The 23620-nt window shown below is 29.5% G+C and overlaps 2 protein-coding genes across 4 annotated transcripts; one reads left to right on the forward strand and one right to left on the reverse strand.

The window, feature by feature from the left end:
* Window positions 1–228: 228 nt before the first annotated feature.
* LOC110263024 (dynamin-related protein 12A-like) lies at window positions 229–2175 on the reverse strand. Of its 2 annotated transcripts, XM_088488790.1 has the most exons (6): window positions 1711–2175; window positions 1400–1488; window positions 1181–1250; window positions 807–908; window positions 625–675; window positions 229–509 (listed from the first exon to the last, which is right to left on the reverse strand). In XM_088488790.1, the coding sequence occupies exons 2-6, from the start codon at window positions 1400–1402 to the stop codon at window positions 445–447; spliced, it is 291 nt and encodes a 96-aa protein (XP_088344916.1). In that variant the 5' UTR covers window positions 1403–1488; window positions 1711–2175; the 3' UTR covers window positions 229–444. The 2 variants fall into 2 exon arrangements, with proteins under 2 accessions (XP_088344916.1, XP_088344915.1); XM_088488789.1 differs by having other exon boundaries at window positions 1400–2175.
* A 15809-nt stretch (window positions 2176–17984) lies between these two features.
* LOC107644245 (2-oxoglutarate and iron-dependent oxygenase domain-containing protein CP2) lies at window positions 17985–22533 on the forward strand. Of its 2 annotated transcripts, none has more exons than XM_016348058.3 (9): window positions 17985–18669; window positions 19051–19098; window positions 19699–19875; window positions 20294–20444; window positions 20608–20691; window positions 20977–21101; window positions 21540–21658; window positions 21982–22093; window positions 22181–22533. In XM_016348058.3, exons 1-9 carry the CDS (start codon window positions 18364–18366, stop codon window positions 22217–22219), a joined length of 1161 nt encoding a protein of 386 aa, XP_016203544.1. In that variant the 5' UTR covers window positions 17985–18363; the 3' UTR covers window positions 22220–22533. The 2 variants fall into 2 exon arrangements, 1 of the variants encoding a protein (XP_016203544.1); XR_002347320.2 differs by having other exon boundaries at window positions 18029–18669; window positions 21497–21658.
* Window positions 22534–23620: the final 1087 nt, after the last annotated feature.

A 23620-nucleotide genomic window follows, 5' to 3' on the forward strand; every position in this document is an offset into this window, starting at 1 on the left:
GATAGGAGTTTTCCTATTTGCTGCATTTTATCCCAGGGATTAAGTTTCGAATCAATAATGAACCATTTAAGGTTAGTTCTTATATATATATATATATATACTTGATTATGGATAATCAGTTTTAACTTTGTTCTTTAGATTGAGAATCTGAAAGTATGCAATATAAAAGTAGAAAAGAATCTTTTGTCCATTATAAAATTCACAATATATAAAATTTTCAAGGCACCTTAGTATTCAAAACAAGAAGAAAATAGATATTTATGAATAGATTACAAATTAAGAAGCATATTGCATACATCCTAAAAAAATTCAAAATTATCCAGCATAGTTCAATCATGCAGATTTGAATGTAATAAGCAAGTTCTACATTCCTTCAGTAGTGCTTTCACAAACTATCAGCACCATGACATATCTCCTCTTTCCTTCAAAATCATCCAGCATAGTTCAATTGACAAAGCAGGAGGGAGTGCTTGGTAGAATGTCTTGCACAATGCTATCTGGTTGACCCTCTACAATAACCCGATTAAAATTTAGTGATTACTATAAACGTTTCTTTTTTTTCATACTATATGCTAGAAATTTGGTCTTAATGGTTTTAAGAAAAATTCAAGTTTTGGAACTCACCAACGGCAACTTTTGTAAGTCCAGGAAGATCAACCAGTGTTAGATTAAAAACTGCCAAAATCACCAAATTTAATGGATGAAACGAATCCTTTAAACTTGAAAATAATTGAAGGATGCATGATAATGTTACCGCTGAAAAGAAAATGATTGCTACTAAATATGTTCTATAAATCTTGTCTCACCATGAGGGGAGTAGATACTAAGATGGATAGGAACAGAAGAAATGTCCTTGGAGCGACTAGTTTCTCTGTCAATCTCATCAGAGATCTCTTGCCAAACGGCAGCTAAAGAAAAGGAAAATTAGTATCCACTAAAGAGTTTACTCTTGAATGAATCTAGGAAACTAAACTTCTAAATTTGTAGGACTGTACAGGTTAACAAGAGAGTTTGAGAACTCTTGGTTGTTATTATTATTAGAACAGGTTATCACTTAGTTATTACAAAATAATTGTAAGCAACATTTATCAGATTAAGTACAATACATACATGACAGGGGAAATGAGAAATAAAAGACTGATTATTGAAAAGGAAAAAATATTTCATGTTGCAGAATTACCAAACTCAGTAAACTTCCTTGAAAAATGCATAAACTCTGCATACTCCCTCCCTTCATCAATCTTATGAAACTGAAAAGTGGTCACTAGATAAGCTAGTTCTCCAATTACAGTAACAACATACAAAAGACAAAAATATTAAGAAAACCACTACAAATTATTAAACATGATTGAGATAAATACATGTCACTGTGACATGGTAAAATTAATCCAGCATATACCATCCAGCCCAGTTTTCGGCCCAAATTTTTTGCCTATTTAGAGAAGTGGGTATAAATTGATCATAATAAAACGAGTTACAGGTATCTATCTGCAAAATAATTGTGAACAGTCAGTGTATCACTTAAATATAATTAGCAGTATAGAAATACAAAATGAAAAGAAAACTTGTTTTCATATAAATAACAAAAATCTAAGAATTATGTAGTACAAAAAAGCTGAATTAGTACTTTTCCTAACTTATTTATTGTTTGCTATGTCTAAAGCAAAAGAAAGAAAGAAATAATGAACAAAAGGCAAAACAACATGCTACCTCCTTTGAACAAAGACATTGACATTTCTGTCGTCGCTGCTATCTCTTCGGGATGAAATTTCACTTGCCACACGCAATAAGGAGAAAACAGCAGCCTGGATGAATTAAAGCAACCTTGTGAGATGTCTTCAATGACAAATTCCTGTGGGTAGTTCTTTAAAAATCTCCACTCATGAGGTTTTGTGGATTTAGAAACAGATTCGGTCATTGAGGGATTCAAGGAACATGGATTTTCAGAATTTTTGCCAGTTTCAAGAGATAAAACAGAATTATCTCGTGCAGAATTTTCTGCAATAGCAATTTCTGATACAGCTGGCCCAAAATTTTCTTTCTCTTGATTTTGGGTTTCTTCTTCTTCGTCTTGCACTTGATTTTCTACCTCACAATCTTCCAAAATACTTTGAACCAAGTTAGTGTCACAAAAGGTAACATGTATGGACTCCTCTATAATTCTAGCATCTTGATGATAAACTATATAGGCTTTCCTAGTTGTGGAATATCCTACAAATAAACATTCATATGTCTTTGGATCAAATTTATCCCATTTTTCTTTATTATTTAAGACAAAACACTTGCATCCAAAGATATGTAAATAGTTCAAGTTTGGTGGGTGACCTTTCCAAAGTTCATAAGGAGTTTTCTTTAAAAATTTTCTTATGATTGTTCTATTCAAAATATGGCAAGCTGTGTTAACAGTTTCAGCCCAAAAGAATTTTGGAACATTACTTTCACAAAGCATAGCTCTTGTCATTTCTTGAATACTCCTGTTTCTTCTTTCAACAACACCATTGTGTTGTGCTGTTCTTGGACAAGAAAAATTTTGTGATATTCTAAATTTCTCACAAAAGATACAAAAGATTGATTTTGAAATTCGGTTCCATGGTCACTTATTGAAGCTATCTTTAAATTCTTTTCATTTTGAATTTTTTTGCTAAATATTTCAAAAGCCGAAAATGCTTCATTTTTGTGTGCAAGGAATAAAACCCAACCAAACTTTGTGTAGTCATCCACAATCACTAACCCATAATGTTTACTACTTAAGTTTTGAGTTCTTGTTGGACCAAATAAATCAATATGTAGCAATTCAAGTGGTCTTTTAGTAGAGATGTCTTCCTTTGATTTAAATGAACTCTTTGTTTGTTTTCCCATTTGACAAGCATCACAAGTGATGTCTTTGTCAAATTTTATCAAAGGAAGACCTCTTACTAATCCTTTCTTGACAAGCTTGTTTATTTGAAACATACTAGCATGACCTGATCTCTTGTGCCATAGCCACTTTTCAGATTCTTTAGAGTGAAAACAAGCTACATTTTGATCCTTTAGTTCATCTAGTGTAAGTCCATATACATTATCACAACGCTTAGCTATAAACAATACATCGTTGGTCTTTTTATTCACAACACAGCATTCCAATCTTTTAAAAATCACCAAATAACTCAAATCACACAATTGACTTATACTCAAAAGATTATGCCTTAAACCATTAACTAAAAAGACATCATCAATGAAAGTAGAGTGATTGTTACCTACTTTTCCAACAGCAACAATTTTACATTTTCCATCATCTCCAAAGGTCACAAAACCTCTATTATACTTGTTTAGTTTGATGAAGAAAGTTGACCTTCCAGTCATGTGCCTAGAACACCCACTATCCAAATACCACATATCTTTCTTTTTCTTGAATGCTAGGCAAATCTGCATAAGATTTTAATCAATCTTAGATATCCAAATTAATTTAGATCCTTTGAAGTTAATCCACCTTAGTTGCCCAAGTGCATTAAAGTCACACAAACAACATTGTAAGTTTGGTTTCCTACTTTTTTTTTTTCAATGAAGCATTGTAAGTAAGAATGACCTGTTTTCTTACAATCAAGGCAATGATTTCCTCATGCATGTTGCTGAAATTGATTTAAATTTTTATGCTGGAAATGATTAAAAGGTTGAGGTTTTCTGATTTTTGAAGAATGGTTGTTTCTCTTGACAAATATATTTTTGTTGACTTTGTTTCTTTTTGCAAGATCATTCGAATCAGAATTTTTGAAAGCATATGGACTTCTTGAAAAAGAGGTTCTTTTGTGAAACTGTGGAGTTTTGAAAGCAACCTCATTTTTTTATACATAGCCCAGACCCGACTTGTTTGATGTAGGTTCGGTCCTTAAAGATGATGTAGTTTCATCAAAACAATATTTCTTAACTCAACACACCTCTTCCCACCGCATTGTTCTGTTGTGTTTTTTTTTTTTACTATGATTTTCTGTTCTTGATCTTGTTAAGTTGCTATTTTGCGAAATTGTTGGGTTGTTGTGTTTGAATTTGCTGGATTGAGAGTGAGATTGTTCTTTTTTATTGGGTTGTTGAATTTTTTATTTAGGTCTTGTTCTTGCTTATTTGCTAAATTCAATAAATTTTTGTTGTTGTGTATCTATTGTTGTTAATTTGCTAATGATCTAAATTGTTGTAGTTAGGATTTTTGAAATTGAGATTGTTCTTATTTCTTGTTATTAGGATGCTGGATTTGTTATTTGCTGGATTTGCTATTGTTTGTGATTTTTGAGATTGAGATTATTGGCTAGATTTACTATTGTTGTGTACTTATTATTTGTCTTTGAGATTATTGGGTTGTGTTTTTGCTAATTTGTAAAATTGTTGTTATGATCTTTGAGATTGTTGGGTGGTTGTTGTCTTTTTTGCTGTTGTGCTGGATTTTTTTGTGTTTTGCTGTTCACTGTTATGTTTTTTTGTGTTCAATTAAGTCAATTAAAACTATGCTTTGGGTTTAATTGTGCTTAGATTGTTTAGTTAATTTAGCATATGAATTTTGCCAATTATGCATTTCTTAATTCCTAAATTAAGACTTACACTAGTTTCTTTCCTAATAACAACTTATGTGACTAATTTTGCACTGTTATGAATTTATCTATTCACTTTATAAGCATGCACTTGGTGGCTTTGATGGGAGCACAATGGTGTTAATTGTTGAAGTGTTTGATCCTCATCATGAAGCATGGATAACCAAGGAACAAATGAATCATTCTAGTCGCGAAGCACAATTGTGTCTACTAACATTAATCTTAGTTGTAATTCAGTGGTACTTAGTTGTAATTCAGTGGTACTTATTCTATGCTGTGCTAACTGAATGTGTCTATATATAATAATCAGTAGGTGGAGAATTATAAAGAAGTAACTTTTAAATGATATCATATAAAAGTTCTTCATAAGCATTTTTATCTAATCGTGAATGAATGTTTGTTTATCCTCGACTCTAGATTGTCAACTATAAAGAAATATATCAACATTCATTTATTATTTTTTATTATAATACATAAAATATTCTTGATTTTGTTATTGTTATTTGATTCTTGAATTTGTATTTGGATGAGATTATAATATTAGTGTTGATGTAGTATATTTAATTTGGATGATATTTTAAAATTTATATTAGACTATAATTATGTTTTAGTATGTCTATTTATATTTTATTTATTATTTTATTATAAAACGGTTATTTCGGTTGGACTACGATTGAACCGATTGAACCAGTAAATTAATGAACTAGTAGTTAGAACGGTTCGATAACCGGTTCAATTTTCAGAACTTTGCAATTCACAGAAAAATAAAAAACCACAGGTCACAGTTCACAGAACTTCACAGTAACAAAAAATTATTCAATTATAGTTAAAAAAAGATTACCTAAAAACCTTGAACAGAGCACACAAGATGAAGACATCGAGACAAGGAGCACTTTCGAACGGGCTTCGAACGGAACAGTGATTGTGGTGGAACAGAGCTAGCGTCGGCGGGACCGTGGCTGTGTGATGGAGGCTTCCACGTTCTCACGGTGGCTGCGCGATGGAGGCGAAGGAAGGTTGCGATATGGCTGTTGCACGATGAAGGGGAAGTGAGGGAGCAGGCGATGGCTGTTCGAAGTTGGAAGTTCCGACGATGGCAGTAGTAGGCGGTGGTTGGACGGAAGTGAGGGAGGACCAGGAGCTCAAGGAGAGGAGCTCTGGACTGAGTGTGAGAGAGGTAGAGAGTGCATTCCTGGAGTCTGGAGTTAGGGCTGGACTGGAGTGGAGTAGTGAAGTTAGGGTTCAGTACAACCAAAACAACAGCATTTGCTTCCTAATTCAAAAAATCGACTGAATCATGGTTCGATTCAACCAACTGATTCGACAGTTCAATGATAATGACAGTTTTAACATTTGACCGATTCATTTTTTACAGCAATTTACGATTTAATCGATTTAACTGGTCGATCTGAACTGATTTTTAGAATCTTGGTCTTAATACTATTATTCTTTTGAACACTATGATTGCTTCAAAGAGATCCGATGGCTTGGTGCTGGAGTGAGGGACTCTTGGATTTCGAATGTAGCTTGCTTGATAAGTTTGTTATTGTTTGGCAATTATGCTCTAGTAAGACCCATAAATAAGACTCCTGAGTTTGGAAATATATATATATCTTATGACGACAAAAGACTAGTTGGATTAGTCCAAACTCAGCCTTATTTGATGTAGTCTATTACGAATCTTGATACGAATATAGAATATAATATGATATGGAATATATAGATACATAATTTAAATTTTTATAAAGTATTGGGATACAACATATATATAAATATAAAGTATTTTTTTAATATATTATAATGATATTTTGATATTTTATTGTTATTAAAATATTTTGGTTTCAATAATTAATAATATATATTATTTCTAAACTCATTTAAAAAATACATATAAAAAATAAGACTAGACACACTGATACGTAATGATATTTAGACTGCGTTTGTTTCAAGAACAGGACAAGACAAGACACTAAGAACAGAACAGGATAAGACATTGATGGACAGAGACACAAAATTTTGTATTATTGTATTCTGTTTGGCAATAAACTAGAACAAATTATGAAAATCCAATTTATTCTTATTTTTTTCCATTCAAAAAATTTGAGATGAAAAATATAATAATAAAAAATATAATTATGAAAAATTAACAAAAATAATAAAAGAAAAAATAAAAAATAAGTTGTGTCCCTTGTTAGTGTATTTTGTGTCCATCCTGACAGGAAGGACACGGAGACACTAACGAGGGACACAATTTATTTTTTATTTTTTCTTTCATTATTCTTGTTAAATTTTCATAATTATATTTTTTATTGTTATATTTTTCATCTCAAATTTTTTGAATGAAAAATATGAGAATAAATTGAATTTTCTTAATTTGTTCTAGTTTATCACCAAACAGAATACAAGAACACAAAATTTTGTGTCTCTGTCCATCAGTGTCTTGTCTTGTCCTGTTCTCAGTGTCTTGTCCTGTCCTATTCTTAAAAACAAACGCAGCCTAGGTGTCTCCAATAATATCCAAAATAGAATTTTTTAGTATAACACGGTTAAACATAAAAAATATGCGTGTCAAACAAATATCAATAAATGTGATATCTAAAATGTTTACGACATATAGACACGACAAATTAGAAAAATATTCGTACTTCATAGATGTACTTATTAGTCTTGTATGCCCAAATTTGATAAATGAAAAGCCCAATTATCAAGTATGGTAAGAATTGTTGTAAAAAAAATTCATCTCACAACGGAAAAAAATGAAAGCAAATTCATCTAAAAAGTCTTAAAACACCTTGATTCAACTCTTTTTCAAGGCTTATATATAAACACCATTGAGACAATATATAAGTGAAGCTTCGAATTTGAAGAACACATTCTATTACAGTGACGGACCTAGAAAATTATAATAGTGGGGGCAAAAATAATATCAATATATTTAGATATTTAAATTTTGGAGTATATTAGTTAATCAAAATTTTAATGAATATAATTAACACATTAAAAAACATATTAATTTATATATTTTTTTCTCATTTCAATATTTTGGCACATTATTGCGTGATACATTTATTATTAATACCAATGCTATTTCATATTTGTCAAATTATATTTTTATTGATTATTTTTTATGTAAAACAAAAGATATTATAGTTCAATAATTAAAGAATCTATGAGAAATATAATTCGAATTAACTAATTTTAAATTTTTATCAAAATTGTGTGAGAGATAAAAAAATGAGAGAAAAATAAAAATTTAAATCAAACAATTATAATTCTCTTTGTATATAAGTATAGATAAGATAATATCTCTTTTTATATTATGCAAATATTCAAATAATTTGTTAGTATTTAATTACAAAATTGACATTTTTTAATATTTATGGTAAAAAGTTTTCGACAAAAATAATTATTATATGTAAGAGTAAGACCAAAATTAAATTAAATTAAATTAAATAATAAAAATAAATAAGTAACTAATATATATAAACTACTAAATACTAATAATCTCATTTATATTTAAAAAGTTATATTTGACTTTAGATAATTAGCTAATTAAATTATTATTATTTTTGTTATTATTTGTTTTAAATATATATGATATAATAATTTTTATCATTGTATTAATATTTAATAACAATTTTTTCTTACACAATTTTTTTTAAAGTATAGGAGACAAATGAATTATAACAATAAAGGCAATTATCTATATACATATATATTTACTATAACAATGAGGGCAATTTTTTTCTATAAACTTAATGGGGGCAACTGACCCCACACAAACAAACGTGGGTCCGTTCCTGTCCTATATATATGTTTGCAAAAACATTAATGTGTCTTTCTAATCCTATCTTCAGGTCTTGTTTTGAATATTGTAAATACAAATGACTTCTTTAATACAAATGATTCTTTTTTGCTATAATCATTGGCTCCTTAGTAGTATATTCACTCTTAGGCTTGATTTGGTAAAGTTTTTTAAAAAAGTATTTGAACTTTTTAAAAGCTCAAACTCCTCATTTTGTATTTAGTAAATTAAAAAGATCATGTGCTTGTACTTGCAGTTTTTAAAAGATCGAAGTACTTTTAAAAGCACCTAAGATAGAACTTTTTAAAATTGGCTTGTACTTTTTAAAATTTTAAAGTCTAATATAACCTCATATATTAATTAATTTTTAAATTTAATACTTACATTTATGTCTATTATAGTATTTTTAAATTTTAAAAGCTATTTTACCAAACATAATTGATGTTGTTTGTGTTTATTAAAAGCTATTTTTGATTTGATTTATTAAACATAAATACTACAACTTTTAAAAAGTCATATTTTAAAATTAACTTTTATAAACTACTTTTAAAAAGTAAAAGGTTTACCAAACTAAACATTAGTAGTAATTTCCATGCCCAATAATATTGGGCCACTGAAGTAAGCTCTTGACCAAGAGGAGAAATAGGTCTCAACTACCAAAAGTTTATTCAACAAGTGAAGGTTGTTACAAGCGAATTTTGAATCAAAATTGCAAGTGGGATATTAGGAGTGATTGGAGGTGGCTTTTGGGCATTGAAAATTCCTAAAAATATTGCATCATTGCATGGCAAACTTAAAGATGCTACTAGTTAGAAAAGAGGATATGTGGAATAGGTAGAACTAAGACATTAAATGCAAGATATTTTACATAAACATTTAGCTACATACTTATGCTTTAATTTGTTCTGTTTTTCTCAAAAAAAAAAAAAAACGGTTAGCCTAGTTGCAGTTTTACACGCGTTACTCTAAATGTGACATTCCTTGAGACCAAATTTCTCTTAAATCTTTCTTTGTATGGTTCGTAGAAGATTTTATTATAACATCTCACTCTCTTTGGGCCCATCAAAAGAGTTTACCAATTCAGCTTGATGCATTATTTCAATTATTTTTACTTTATTTACAGTTACACTATCAAGAGGAGAAAATATATATATATATATGAATATTTACTTTATAAATTCTTAAAAAATGAAATAATTAAGATATTAAGAAACTACTACTATACACTCCACTATATATATAAAGAGAGAGGCAGAAAGTAAATAAGCACCTCATTCTAAAGTTTTACATGAAAAACCAATAAGAAAGGCTTGTTTCACCGATAGGTTTCAACAACACTACATAAAGCTACCCATTTTGTCTCCAATCATGAAGGTAACATCTCATATGACATTATATATTATATACATATAAATTATTTTCACATACATAAATATAATTAAAAAAATATTCAGCTACTAAATTATCTCAAACCGAATTTGTATGCATATTTTGCATTTTTTAATTTACATAAATTGCTATAGGTGATAGGATTTTACATTTTGTTTATAAAATTCATACACTTACAATGATTTATGAGCGATATTTCTAACTTCCTTAACAAGTGTATACCGTTTTTTAAGGATATAAATTTTACATTTTTATTTCGTAAAACCTACAAATAAATTAAACCTGCAATAATTTATAAGCAAATTTTTTATTTCATTAATAAATTAATCGTTATAGCAGTTTCAATTTTAGGGTTATACATAAAATCCAACCCTTTGAAACAATTTATTGGTATAGGATCATTTTGTCGTCGTTATTATATTTTTAATCCTACGTATTACATATTAATTAATTAAAATCAATTAGATGATTATAATAAGGGAACATTGTCTTTGGAGAGAGATTAAAAAAATAACTTTGGTTTTGCCTAGTATTGATTTTATAAAGAGAGATATTGTTTTGAATATTCAATTTCTAGTTTATCATATTAGCATCTACTTTTACCACTTTTGTATTCTAGTATATATGACATAATCTCATATCTTTTTTATCCTTTGAGTGAGTTAAACATTAATAAACACCTATATTTTTAATGGGTTTTGTTAAATATTACTTTAACAATACTCGTTAAAAGTAAAAAAAAAAAAGGGTTTTGTAGAATTCAATAAAATCCGTGTATTTATTGTCATTGAAATTTTATTTAAAAAAAATATGTATTTAAAAGTTTAATTACTATTAAAAAAATTATTAAAGAAAACTCTTTTATTATCCAGATACAATTTTTTTAAATAAAATTAGAATTTAGTTAACTTGTGTCTAAGGTAATTATTAATAAAAATTTTTTATTTTTTCTACTTTAATAAATAAACAACAAATGTATTATTGAAAACTTAAACTTTGTCTTTTTTTAATTTAAAATTATTAGAGATATAACCATTTATGTTGTCTCCTTTTATTAGTTTAAATTTTTGAGAAAAGTAATATATAACAAAATTGTTAAAATATGTCTTTAGAGCACATATTAGTTAAATTCATAAAAATTAAAAATAAATCAATTTGACATTTAATAATTAGTATACTTGTAATTAATAATGCTTTAATTATAACTACTTGGCTTTGAATAAAGTGTGCAGGACCACTTTAATTAAACTTTAAATTTGCAGATAAAGCTTCTAATTTTGTAGTAGCTAGCTAGCTATATATATGTGGTTATAACATTATATGATAGGAAGGAAGTGTGATAAGTGATGACATGCATGTGAAACTAACTATAAATATATTTATTCTTGTGCAGCAAAAAATAACCATAAAGATGCAATTGGATTGTGACAAATGCAGAAGCAAGGCACTCAAGCTTGCTTCTCAAGAAAAAGGTAACCACGTATTTTGTATCAACTATCAAGTAATTAATTAATGCTATGATTTCAATTCAATAATTACTTATTATTCAGGTGTAAGCTCATTGGCATTGGAAGGTGATGATAGAGACATTTTGGTGGTGACTGGAAAAGTTGATGCGGTGTGTTTGGTTAGGATTCTTAGGAAGAAGTTTAAATGTGTAAACCTTGTGAGTGTCCATGAATTAAAGGAGAATGATGATAACAAATGCAACCAACATAATAATTCTGATCCATCTCCCAATAATTGTTCCATCATGTGACAAATTATACTGATTAAGATATTAATATAATTAATGATGATAATAATTATTATTTACTAGGTGTTTTCAGCTTATTATATGTTAGTAGTTGCAAGAAATTAAATAAATGTACGATTTATTTTTATCATGTTCTATTTCTTTCTTTCAATTATTATCATTTTAGAAGTTGGTTGTGATATCCTTCATTTTAATATATCCTTATTATTAATTAATTAAGCAAAACAGAACATGCTGAATTATTTTGCCCTAGTCACATGGAAGTGTGTCTCTTACACTTCATTATTCCATTACTTTAAATTGGTAAAATTTAATCTAATCGAAAACTAATGTGATTTTTAACTTAGTCAACTCAATTCGATTTTTCTAACAAACAGAAGAATAATTAGGTTTCTATTTCGGAAGGGTTACTTTATATTTTGGGAATAACTGAAATAATATAGCCCATAGAGAATCACCAATGAATAAAAAAGATGACAAATTTTTCAATGGGGCAAAGTATTGTTTAAAGAATTTTGATCAATTATAAGTAATAGTGTAATTTAGAGAGAGTGATGAGATGTATTCGTAAATTTATTAGTTTTTACCTTTTATTCAAAGTTATTTTTTGTATTAGTTAGATTTCAACGTTGAGTAGATATAATAAGTAGCTATAAAATAGGCATTGGTAAAAAGTATAGTTAATTAACTTTTTTTTATTAATATCAGTCAATTTTTTAATTATTATTTTAATTATTTTAAATTCTAAATTATAAATATTTAAACTTAAATACTAAATTATAAAGCTAAACTTTAAAATTAGCTAATGTTAACTAACCAAAAATTAATTTCATCCAGATATACTTTCTTTTAAAAAATTTACATGCGTTCACACACAACAAATACAATTAAAAGACTTTCAGAACTTACCAGTTATATCTGATCATTCTCACTAAAAATGCAATGAATTTGCTAAACTAGTAATTTAAACATTATTAGATACATAATTATTTATCTATATTTATCTGATTATTTTTTTATCTATAATTTAAAAATATTCATGAGCTCTCAAGAATGGGCAGAAGAGTATTGTATAGAATTCAAATTGCTCACCATATCATTTGAATCAGAGTAATTCGAACTTCCCTATGCGTAATTCGAATCATGTAATATCTCATCATATAATTTAAATAATTTTATTAAAAAATTATCATGAATATTTTTTAATAAATTTATTTAAATTATACCACAAAAAAATATTTTATTCTATGCAAAATAATTTAAAAAATGGCTTAAAAGATGTTAGAAGTACTATAAAAATTTGTAATGTCCTAATGACTTAGGACATTAAAGAAATACTCCACATAGTCACTAATAATTTAGAAATTAAAAAAAAAATATTTTTATCATGTATTTACCTAAATCACTAGAATATTACAAACTTTTATAGTACTCATAACATCTTTTAAACCATTTTTTAAAATTATTTTGTATAGAATAAAATATATTTTTTAATTATTTTGTATGGAATAAAATATTTTCTTTCATTTCTAAATTATTATTGACTATGTAGAGTATTTTATTTAAAATTTGAGTACATGCATGTATTTACCTAAGTTATTATAACATTACAAATTTTTATAGTACTCCTAACATTTTTTAAGCCATTTTTTTTAAATTGTTTTGCATAGGATAAAATATTTTTTGTACTATAATTTAAAAAAAATTATTAAAAAAATTTATTAAAAAATATTCATGAACTATTAAAAATGGACAGAAAAGTATTGTATGGAATTCGAATTGATAGTTCATTAATATTTTAAAGAAGTCTCGTAATTAAATATTTTGTTAGCTTTTTTTAACGTATGAAATAAAAATATATATTTTTTAATTTTTAAATTATTAATTTTTTTAATAAATTTTTTTAAATAAATTATTAATTTTTTAACAGCATAATTCGAATTATACCATGAATTACTGTGTGTAATTCGAACCAAGCTGGTTCGAATTAGTGTGTGCGTGTGTTTGTGTGTAATTCGAACCAAACTGGTTCGAATTATGTGTGTGTGTTTGTGTGTAATTCGAACCAAGCTGGTTCGAATTATGTGTATGCATGTGTTTGTGTATAATTTGAACCAAGCTGGTTCGAATTATGTAGAAATGGAATTCGAATTATATAAAAATATGATTTGGCTTATTGCTGAAACGATTTTCGCTTTGGCGTATTTACGTTACATGATTCTTGTCTTGGCTTATTAAGGTTTTTTACCCTTTTTTTATTAACTTAAAGTTGTAGGGTAAGTGATTTCATGATCACATTATTGGTTGACTTGGCTCCTCTTTATCGTCTCCATATTACAATAAAAATGAATGCTACGATATAGAAAAAAATTCCTTCTATAGCTGTAAAAAATATGTGTCGCGTTACTGTGAAAGAATCTTTCATGTAAAAGATTCCTTCTACAACCGAGTCGGGCTCTACGTGGCATGATTTTTGAATTTACCTTTTGGGCCTTGTAAAGCACTTGTAAGATAGAGTGTATTTTGATAGCTTCGAAAAAAAGAGTTTTTCTGGGCCATAAAGAACAATTTTAGATGGGTTTTAGTGTGAGCCTCAAAAAATTAGAACCTAGAGAAGAAGTTTTGTTTTTGCTGTGGATCGAAATAGCCCACTGTGTTAATAAATGGAGAATAACAAATAGTTTTCTAAGAGTTTATTTTAAATGCAGAAATGTTTTCATTCGTAAAAAAATGTAGAATTTTTGTGATGAAATCAACAGAATAATGTGGTCAGTGAAATTGCATAAAAAAAATACAAATTATTTTATGGTGTGGTATTTGTGATATGTTTAATTTACATATTTGACTATAATATTAGTAGGAATTTGTAGATAAAGTAATTACAAAGCGTAACTAAAAAGAGTAGCCGATGTTAATTGGTTTGAAATTAGGTAAGTGGTTTAATAAGTTGTTTGTGATAAAATTGCTTTTAAAAAAGTTATAGATTGACTCTTAGATTTGATATGTTATGGGTAAAGTAATTACTTTAGTGAAAAATATTTTGAAGATGTAAAAGTTTAAGACAATGATTAATATGTTGGGTCTAACATGCTTCATCCGTGTGCTTTAAGGCAGTGTTTGGATAGTGTCTTTGAGACACAAATACACACTAAGACATAGACACAAAATACATAGACACAAAATACACAAATTTTTTTGTTATATTTGGTAATGATGTACAAGACACATTGATCTTAACTAAATATCATATTTATTCTTATCACTGCAACACCACTACCAACATTGCTTTCCACCATTACTGTCATTAATTTTTTAGCCTCAATCTAAATAACTATGAAATATCATCAAAATCTTTAATCCAATAATCAAATTAATAATTTTTTTTATATATAAAAAATTAAAACAAAGATCCAAGAAAATAATAATAATAACTAGTCCGCTTAAATAATAATCAGGAATTCGAACCTCATTTTGTGCATTCAGCAATCTATTATTCAACGGTAGGCCTTTAAATGAAGCTCAGATCCGCAACAGATTAATTTTGGCCGATCAGATTGAGAAATATCGTAAAAAAAAAAAAAAAAAAAAAATAATAATAATAATAATAATAATAATAATAATAATAATAATAATAATAATAATAATAATAATTACTTAGCAGCAAATTACAAGTTAAAACCACTTAAAAAAATAAAAATAAAATTAAACAAATGAAAACCACAAATTTAATACACACAAATAATTGAATGGGTTAATTTCCAATCACCTAATAAAAATAAAATTTTAACCCTAGAGAAATCAGTTATGCCTATTTAATATAAATAAAAAATTTCAAAAAAAATATAAATTAAAAAATATTATTTATCATAATCATTAATCTAATAAATTATAGGATAAACATATTTGGCTATGTTTAATGAAAGTTTAAATTTTATGTTTTCACCAATGAACTATAGTTTAAATAGTATAGTTTTTTTATACTCATCTAAAAGTTGTAAGTTCAAATTTCACTCTTAACTTTAGAAAAAAAAATTAAAAATTTGGATTTTGACTTGTTTTATTTTATTTAAATTTTTTTCAAGTGGTTTTAACTTGTAATTTGCTCCTAAGTTGTTGTTATTATTATTATTATTATTTCCTAAGCCAAATAACACTTTCATTAAACTCAACTTCTTTTTTTATGTTATTCCATGGACTCATAAGGTTCATTAACAACCCAAACCCATTCATTTACCAAAACTTGCGAGTCAACACCAAAAAAGCCCAAAAGCTTAATCATGACCACTAATTTCACATAATTAAGAACCAAACAGCCGACAAGACCTGCAACATCTGAACGTAATGCAGCAGCTGCATCATTTAATGGAACAATTTTTACACGCGTTGATGTCTGTCAACAGTCACATCTCTTCAGCACATGCTGAAAAAAAATAAGTAACAAAACACCTGTATAATGAGTAGTACCATCTACTATTTCTTAAAGGAAAGTTCTATGGTGTGGATGGGCAAAAAAAACCACACCTGTGGATATTATGTGGCAAGCTTCATATGTTAACACGTTTTGCTTGGGCATAGTGAGAAGTTTAGTTGATGGGACAGTTGGTCAGGGAGAGGCAGTGGGTTTGTAGCGGTACTGCACACTGCAACAAAGTTAATAAGTTTAATTAGATGTTAATTTTTTTGGTATGTTGGAATTATTGGGTAAGTTTAATTTTTTTCTGTCTATGTGGCCAGGAGTGGGTTTTGGGCTTGGATCATATTTTTTTATTTGCAAGTGTGTAGAACAAAATTTCTCTTTGATAAAAGTTAGAGAAAGATAACATTAAAAAGGAAGTGGGCTATAATTATTTTTGGACTTGTCTGGGTTAACCGATTTTTTAATTTGCAAGGATTGTGGCTAAGCTTATTTAACTGCTGTTTTGTTAGGGTGTTCTCATAATATGTGACATATGTTACTAATAAGACAGTAAATAAGTATTTAAGACAAGAAATAATTTTTTTATTATTTTGTAAAAGTTCTATTTTATTAGTGTGTTGTAAGTAATTATTTGTGCAGCATAACAAAACATATGTCACATATTTGTAAGTAATTATTTGTACAGCATAATTATTTAAGACAAGTTTAATTATTTCTTGTCTTAAATACTTATTTACTGTCTTATTAGTAACATATGTCACATATTATGGGAACACCCTAACAAAACAGCAGTTAAATAAGCTTAGCCACAATCCTTGCAAATTAAAAAATCGGTTAACCCAGACAAGTCTAAAAATAATTATAGCCCACTTCCTTTTTAATGTTATCTTTCTCTAACTTTTATCAAGAAGAAATTTTGTTATGCACACTTGCAAATAAAAAAATATGATCCAAGCCCAAAACCCACTCCTGGCCACATAGACAGAAGAAAAATTAAACTTGCCCAATAGTCCCAACATACCAAAAAAATTAACATCTAATTAAACTTATTAACTTTGTTGCAGTGTGCAGTATCGCTGCAAACCCACTGCCTCTCCCTGACCAACTGTCCCATCAACTAAACTTCTCACTATGCCCAAGCAAAACGTGTTAACATATGAAGCTTGCCACATAGTATCCACAGGTGTGGTTTTTTTGCCCATCCACACCATAGAACTTCCCTTTCTTAAAACGAGTATTCGATATCTATGGATATATCCGATGTGGGTATGGATTTTTTTCGTGTGTTAAAGAATAAGAATAAACAAAAGAAAATACACTAAATATTTAGCCAAAGCATTAGCAATTTGGTTGACATCTCTTTGAATTAGATTGATTTCTGTTCTCCAATTCTAGCTTAAGACCTCTTTGATTTTAGTCACTAAATCATTATCAGAACTTTGCACTTAGTTGTTTCTATCATTAACAAGGATAAAAGCATCCAAACAGTCCGTCTTGCAAGTGATTTCTCTAAACCCAGCTTTCCATGCTAGAATTAGCCCTCTCCAAATTAAAAAAAGCTCGCTTCAAAAAATAGTAACAAGTGATAAAGAACCAGCACAACCACCCAACCAAGAGCCATTATAAGTGTGTATGGATCTAAAATTGATTATTATATTAATAGCATAGAAAATAATTTAAATGTCAAAAAAATGAGTTCGGACTTAATTGTGCTATTCATTTTTTTTTGTGACAATTGTGCTCTTCATTTTGAGTGGTTAGTTTATAGTATACATTAGCATTCTTATTTTTCTGTTATTTTGTTTTCGTACATAGCAGGGACATGTCTACTAATAAATGAAATAAAATTAGTCTTATTTAAAAAAAATTGTCCCATCCTAATAAAATTAACTAATAAAATTTTGTTATTTGTATAATTATTTTAATAAAATAATTAAAAATAATATAAAATTTAAATAAACTAAGACTAAATATTAAAATAATAAATTTATGATATATGTTTTTTCAAATATTAATTAGTAATATGATATTTTTGTATAATTCAAAACGAAATTAAACGAAAGGAGTTGCTCTTACACTGTTGGGCACACTCGGAAAGTTAATTACACCCACCAATATTTCCGGAGCGTAACTTGCACGTACCCAAAAATGCTTCAGACCAAAATCCGAAGTTAACTTAAAACCATCCCTCAAATTCTGAAAACACTTTACCAAAACCGAACATCGAACGAACTTCACTCCCATTTCCCAACTCCCCAACTTCATTTCTTCAGTAATTCAACCAGAAAGAAAAAGAAGATACTACTAATAATAAAACCCTAAATCCCCAAATCCAATTCAACAAAACCCTAATTTACCCCTCCGATTCTCGCATCTCCATGGTGTGAAGTGCGAACTGAGGCGTATTCAATTGCTCCCACAATCAGCGGTTTGAAGAATGTCACAAAACGACCGCCCGGAGGCGCCGTCCCCGGCGACAGCCGCAAACGGCTCCGCGGCGGCGAAGGCGGAGAATCCACCTGCGAGGGCGTTGGTTTCTTCGAGCTTGAGGCTGAGGCTGAATCCGAACAAGGAGCACAAAGCGGAGGAGTACGAAGACTTGCAATTGGAGTACTGCCCAGCGGTTTTCACCGCGCTGGAGAGGTACCTTCCGCCGAACATGCTCAATGTTCGTCGCGAACACAAGGCCAAGTTCATGCACGACATTCTAGCCAAGTATATGCCCCGCGCAGAGCAGACCAGAGTATGGTGCTTCTTTCTTTCTTTCTTTTTTGTTTTTGTTTTGTTTAAGTATAAGCTTTTTATTTTTCGGTTAATTTCGTTTGTGGTTTGAAACATCAAAACGTACATATTTGCCCCTGTTGAAAGTTTGTGGTTCAAACATCAAAACGTACATGCATTACTATAGTTTTTCATAAAATATTAGGTAGTTGCTGTGCTCAGAATAGACAATTAGTCATGACAATCTTATGCATGCAGTTTTATATTCTATAGTACTAATTATAATTAAGTTGTAAAATGCATCATCACATCATTGTTATTACCATTTAGTTTTATGGTTATTATTTCTTTTGTTACTTTGTCTTCCACAAAATTTCATGACTGTTTAAATTTTCATTGGCAGATACAAAAGCTAAGAGCATACAGACTGAGGATAATAGCAAATTATCGGGTATGCGGCGATAACCGAACTTTTAACTTTTACTGTTCTTTTTGTATGCTTTTGTGGACCTGGAGTTGATTTTGAACCTGAAATGAATATTTCTGGAGACGGAAGTGGAAGAAGGAAAGAATGTCACATAAATTATTTTTTTTTAAATTGAGAATGTATAATAAATTACGATGCTTGAATCTGAAAATAAATTCTACTTCCTATTATAATGAACCTCTAGTTTGGCTGAATTGCGAATATGCTAACTGTAGAATCCTACTTCCTATCTTGTCTTTCGTTACTCTAGTAGCCATAATATGAGGTTAAAGTTTCTCTTGATCCCACTAAATGTATGGCATCGGTGTATTAGGCATTTTCTCCATCTTTGAAGGAAAGGATTTCGATAAACATGATAATCAAATATGCTATAACTGAATAAATTATTACTTACATCAAAATTGCAAGGATTAAGGCTCGATGGAGTTTGTAATACAAAAGAACTTCTGTCCTTTTTAATTGTAGATGTGCTGTACTGTAATGACAATTGTCTTTCCACCTCCCTGTCCCTTTCTTGTGGTAATTTTTAGCAAGACTGACAGGTTTTCTATCCCAATTTTGCAGCCTCGTTTCCGAGAATTGTATACTCTGAATCCTACGGCATTCTTTGTCCCAGCATTTCTGAATGCAATTAATGAAAATACAGAACAAAGCTTTAGAAGGATAATATCCGAGCCTTCTCCAGGCATTTTTATATTTCAAATGCTACAACCACGCATTTGTGAGTTATTCCTCTCTGAGGTACATTACAATGTTAACCATCACTACCTGTCATATATACCATACTAGAAATTAGAATGTGCGCTTGGATTGACTTCTTGAAAGGAAAAAATTACTCTTTTCATCCTCCCCCTCCCAAATATAAGTGTAACCCCCCCCCCCCCCAAAAAAAAAAAAAAAACAAAAAGAAAAAAACATTCACACACACACACACACAAATTCTTTTATAAATTTTTAAGGGTGTTTGGATAGAATCATGTTTACCAAAAAGTAATTTTAATATACAAAGCAATAAGCTAGTAATATTTTGCGGGGTTTTGAATGAATTGTTTATTAAAACAAGGTACTTTCTCAAAAGACAATCCAAATGCATATATGCATATCCTTGATTGTATTCTTTTATTTTTTACACGTTATGTAACTTCGTCTTGGTGTCCAGATTGAAAATGTTGAGAAGTTTGTAGCTGAAACAAAATTCCGTATCATGCGTCCCAATATCATGAATAAGTATGGCGTTGTGCTTGATGACTTTGGCTTTGGACCAATGCTTGAGAAACTTATGGAAGGTTTTATTCGACCACTGTCTCGAGGTGAACGTTGTGATTGATAGTCAGGATGATTTGTTGGAATTTGTTCTTTAGAAATGACTATCCTGCTTATTGATTTTTTTATTTAAAATCTTTTTCAATTTCCGTTGTTTGGTTCGTGCTAGAGAAATGTGTTCAATTACTTCTTTTGTTTATTTTTATACAGTCTTGTTTCCCGAAATTGGATCATCGCTGGATTCTCATCATGGATTTGTCGTTGAATATGGTAAAGATAAAGCTGTTGACATGGGTAAGGGAACCTCCTGATCAGTATTTATTTTTTGTTTTTTTGCAATTCCATAGGTCACCTGGATTATATTTGATGTTTATACTGAAGAAGGCTAGTATCTTAAAACATTTTATTCTTACTGTTATCATTTATTAATCTCTTCCGTTATAAAAATTTCGATGAACCAATTTATGCTTTTGTAGAAATTCCAAATTCAAACTAAGCTTGGATTCCTATTCCTATAGCAGCCAATTTATCTGCATTGGATGTTTCAATAGAAAGAGTCTTGCATTTGTACTTTCGCAGGTTTTCATGTCGATGACTCAGAAGTAACCTTAAATGTTTGCCTGGGCAAGGAATTTTCTGGAGGGGAATTGTATTTTCAGGGCACAAGATGTGAGAAACATGTAAATACATCAACCTATACAGAGGTAAGTCTTAGTGGTATTAGGAAGATTTTATGCTTAATTTCTTCTCTCTTTTTCCAATTTCACCATGAGTATGCAAGGATCTACTTTCACTAAAGGGGCAGTGCATTTTAAGAAACAAATCTCATTTTAAGTTTCTGCGAGACTGTTAGCTTGATGAACTGTGGGTTTGGTTAACACAAAGGGGGATTTTGCATTAAATTGCAAAGAGACTTATACTCTTCATGTGTGTTTTTGCTGTATGTATTTCTGTTTTTTTCATTATATGTATACCGGCATATGTTAGCTTTGATAGTGCTGATGAATCCAGATGAAATTATTCATTTTGGGTTCATATTGTGACAATGTACTATTTTTAAGGAGATTTATGGACCATTGCTTGTTGCTATTTTTCATAGGTGGTTGTACACTTTTCTTATGGAGTCCATTATTTGAAAGCAGGAGTACTTTGACTATTCCCATAAACCTGGACGAGCTGTGCTTCATCGAGGTCGCCATCGCCGTGGTGCCAAAGCTACAACATCTGGCCATCGTGTCAACCTACTTCTGTGGTGCAGAAGGTTTGTTTGCTTATAGATTGGCCTCCATGCAAATTTGGTTTGTCCCGTAATTTCTTTCTTTTCAAATAAAATAAAATTTTATAATAGCAAATAGCACCAGTCTTTGCTCGTGTTTCATACATCACAGTCCCACCCTTGTCATCATTGGTTTGAGATGAGAAGTTGCATGCATGTCTACCAGCAACTCATTTGGATTGCGATATTGAAATTCTGTTTTGCATTTTTATTATATTACCCTTAATTTTTGCTTGAATGGATTAGTCAATTCAAAGGTATGTCACTCTCCATTTTGTTGAATTAATGGTTGCATTATTTCTGTGTAGCTCTGTCTTTAGAGAGGTGAAAAGGTATCAAACCGATTGCTCCAGCTGGTGTGGGGAGTGCAGTAAAGTGAAAAAGGAAAGCCAGTGCTCGCGGATCACTTCTACCAAATCGGTAATCTCTCTAATCCGAATTCTTTATGCTCGGGAAGGAGGTTGCAAAATATGACATATGTGATTTTATGGTATTACGCTATTACAGGCGTTGCTTGCAAAGGAAGGCGAATCCACTTCGAAATGATTTGCAATGTGAATTGTTGTAAAATGATGCAACTGTTTTCAGTTGTCAAAGGCAATGAACTTGTGATTCATGATCCAGGAGTCTGTAAAAGTTATCTCTGCTGGATGAGGATAATTTTGTTGAAATAAGCTTTGATTTCTAACCCTGATAATATCTTACACTTAAGGTTATTGTGCATTGCAACATCTAGTTTCATTTATGTATACATATATATATATATTATGTAACTATTGTATTTTAACTCAATTTTCCCCTATCATTTTTCATTTTGAATAGAAGAGATCCAGCAATTGCCTGTTGCCTATTTCAAGAATGTTTAAATTAATGATCAATATAGAGATATCGAAATTTTCTTTACCTCCTTTTTAGGGACAAGATTAAATTACAAACTTTTAAAGGATAGATTTTATTGCAAAATTTGAAAGGTTTAGCTAGCATGTATTCTAAAGGTATATGTAAAAATTACTATAAGGATATATGTTAGTTAACTTTTAATTTTTAAAGTACAGGGATTCACTTATAAATTTAATAAAATTTATAGAAAATTTTTAATTGATTAAATCCAAATTTAATTTAGACCTACTCAACCAATATTAGACTAAAATATACTTACCATTACCAACCACCAGGCAAACCAGGATTTAAATGGATATTTTACCCACAAATGTTTCTTCCCCACTATGATCATAAGTCATACCTATTGTTGTGGAAGTGGCTGGATTTGTTACATGATGGCAATGTTTTAATCTACCCAACAATCATTGGTGTTTTAGGTCAAACCGAAAATCTGGGGGGAAAATGAGAGGAAAACTGCAGAGCAAGATAACACAATCCAATGCCTGGAAAAATGCTTACTTGTTGAGAATTTGTAACGAAGTCTATCAGAGGGAGGACAGTTACAATTCCATTTTCAGCCAAAAAAAAAAAAAGTTTATGAAAATATAAACAAATTCTAATGTACGGTATGATCTTAATTGACCCCGGAAAACAGGTTACATGTGCACATTACTTAAATATCATGTGTTGCTGTTTTTAATTGACAATATGACATGCATCCGCAAAACAAACTACTGGCAGATTCTTGTTTGTTGAAAAAATCCCTGTAATGTGTCGGCTGCTCAAATTCCTTCTCTCCTTTTACCAACCTTACAATTTCATAAATCACATAAACAACCATCTCTCTCTCTCATCAGCCATCAAGCATATTCTTTTTTTTAATTCCCATCTTCCCATGTGTCCTATCCTTTACTATTATGATTTGTTTGTTATAGTTTGTTTTATTTACCCAAAAATTATTTCGTTTTTCACTTCACAAATGCAATTCAACCGAGAAAGAAAGTTGCTTACCACTAGTTCCTTGTCCCTTGTTAATAATTCCTGCTCTGTTTCATTACCATTTTG

The sequence above is a fragment of the Arachis ipaensis genome, chromosome B5 (assembly GCF_059453495.1).
Source record: "Arachis ipaensis isolate K30076 ecotype BB chromosome B5, ASM5945349v1, whole genome shotgun sequence".
Taxonomy (NCBI): domain Eukaryota; kingdom Viridiplantae; phylum Streptophyta; class Magnoliopsida; order Fabales; family Fabaceae; genus Arachis; species Arachis ipaensis.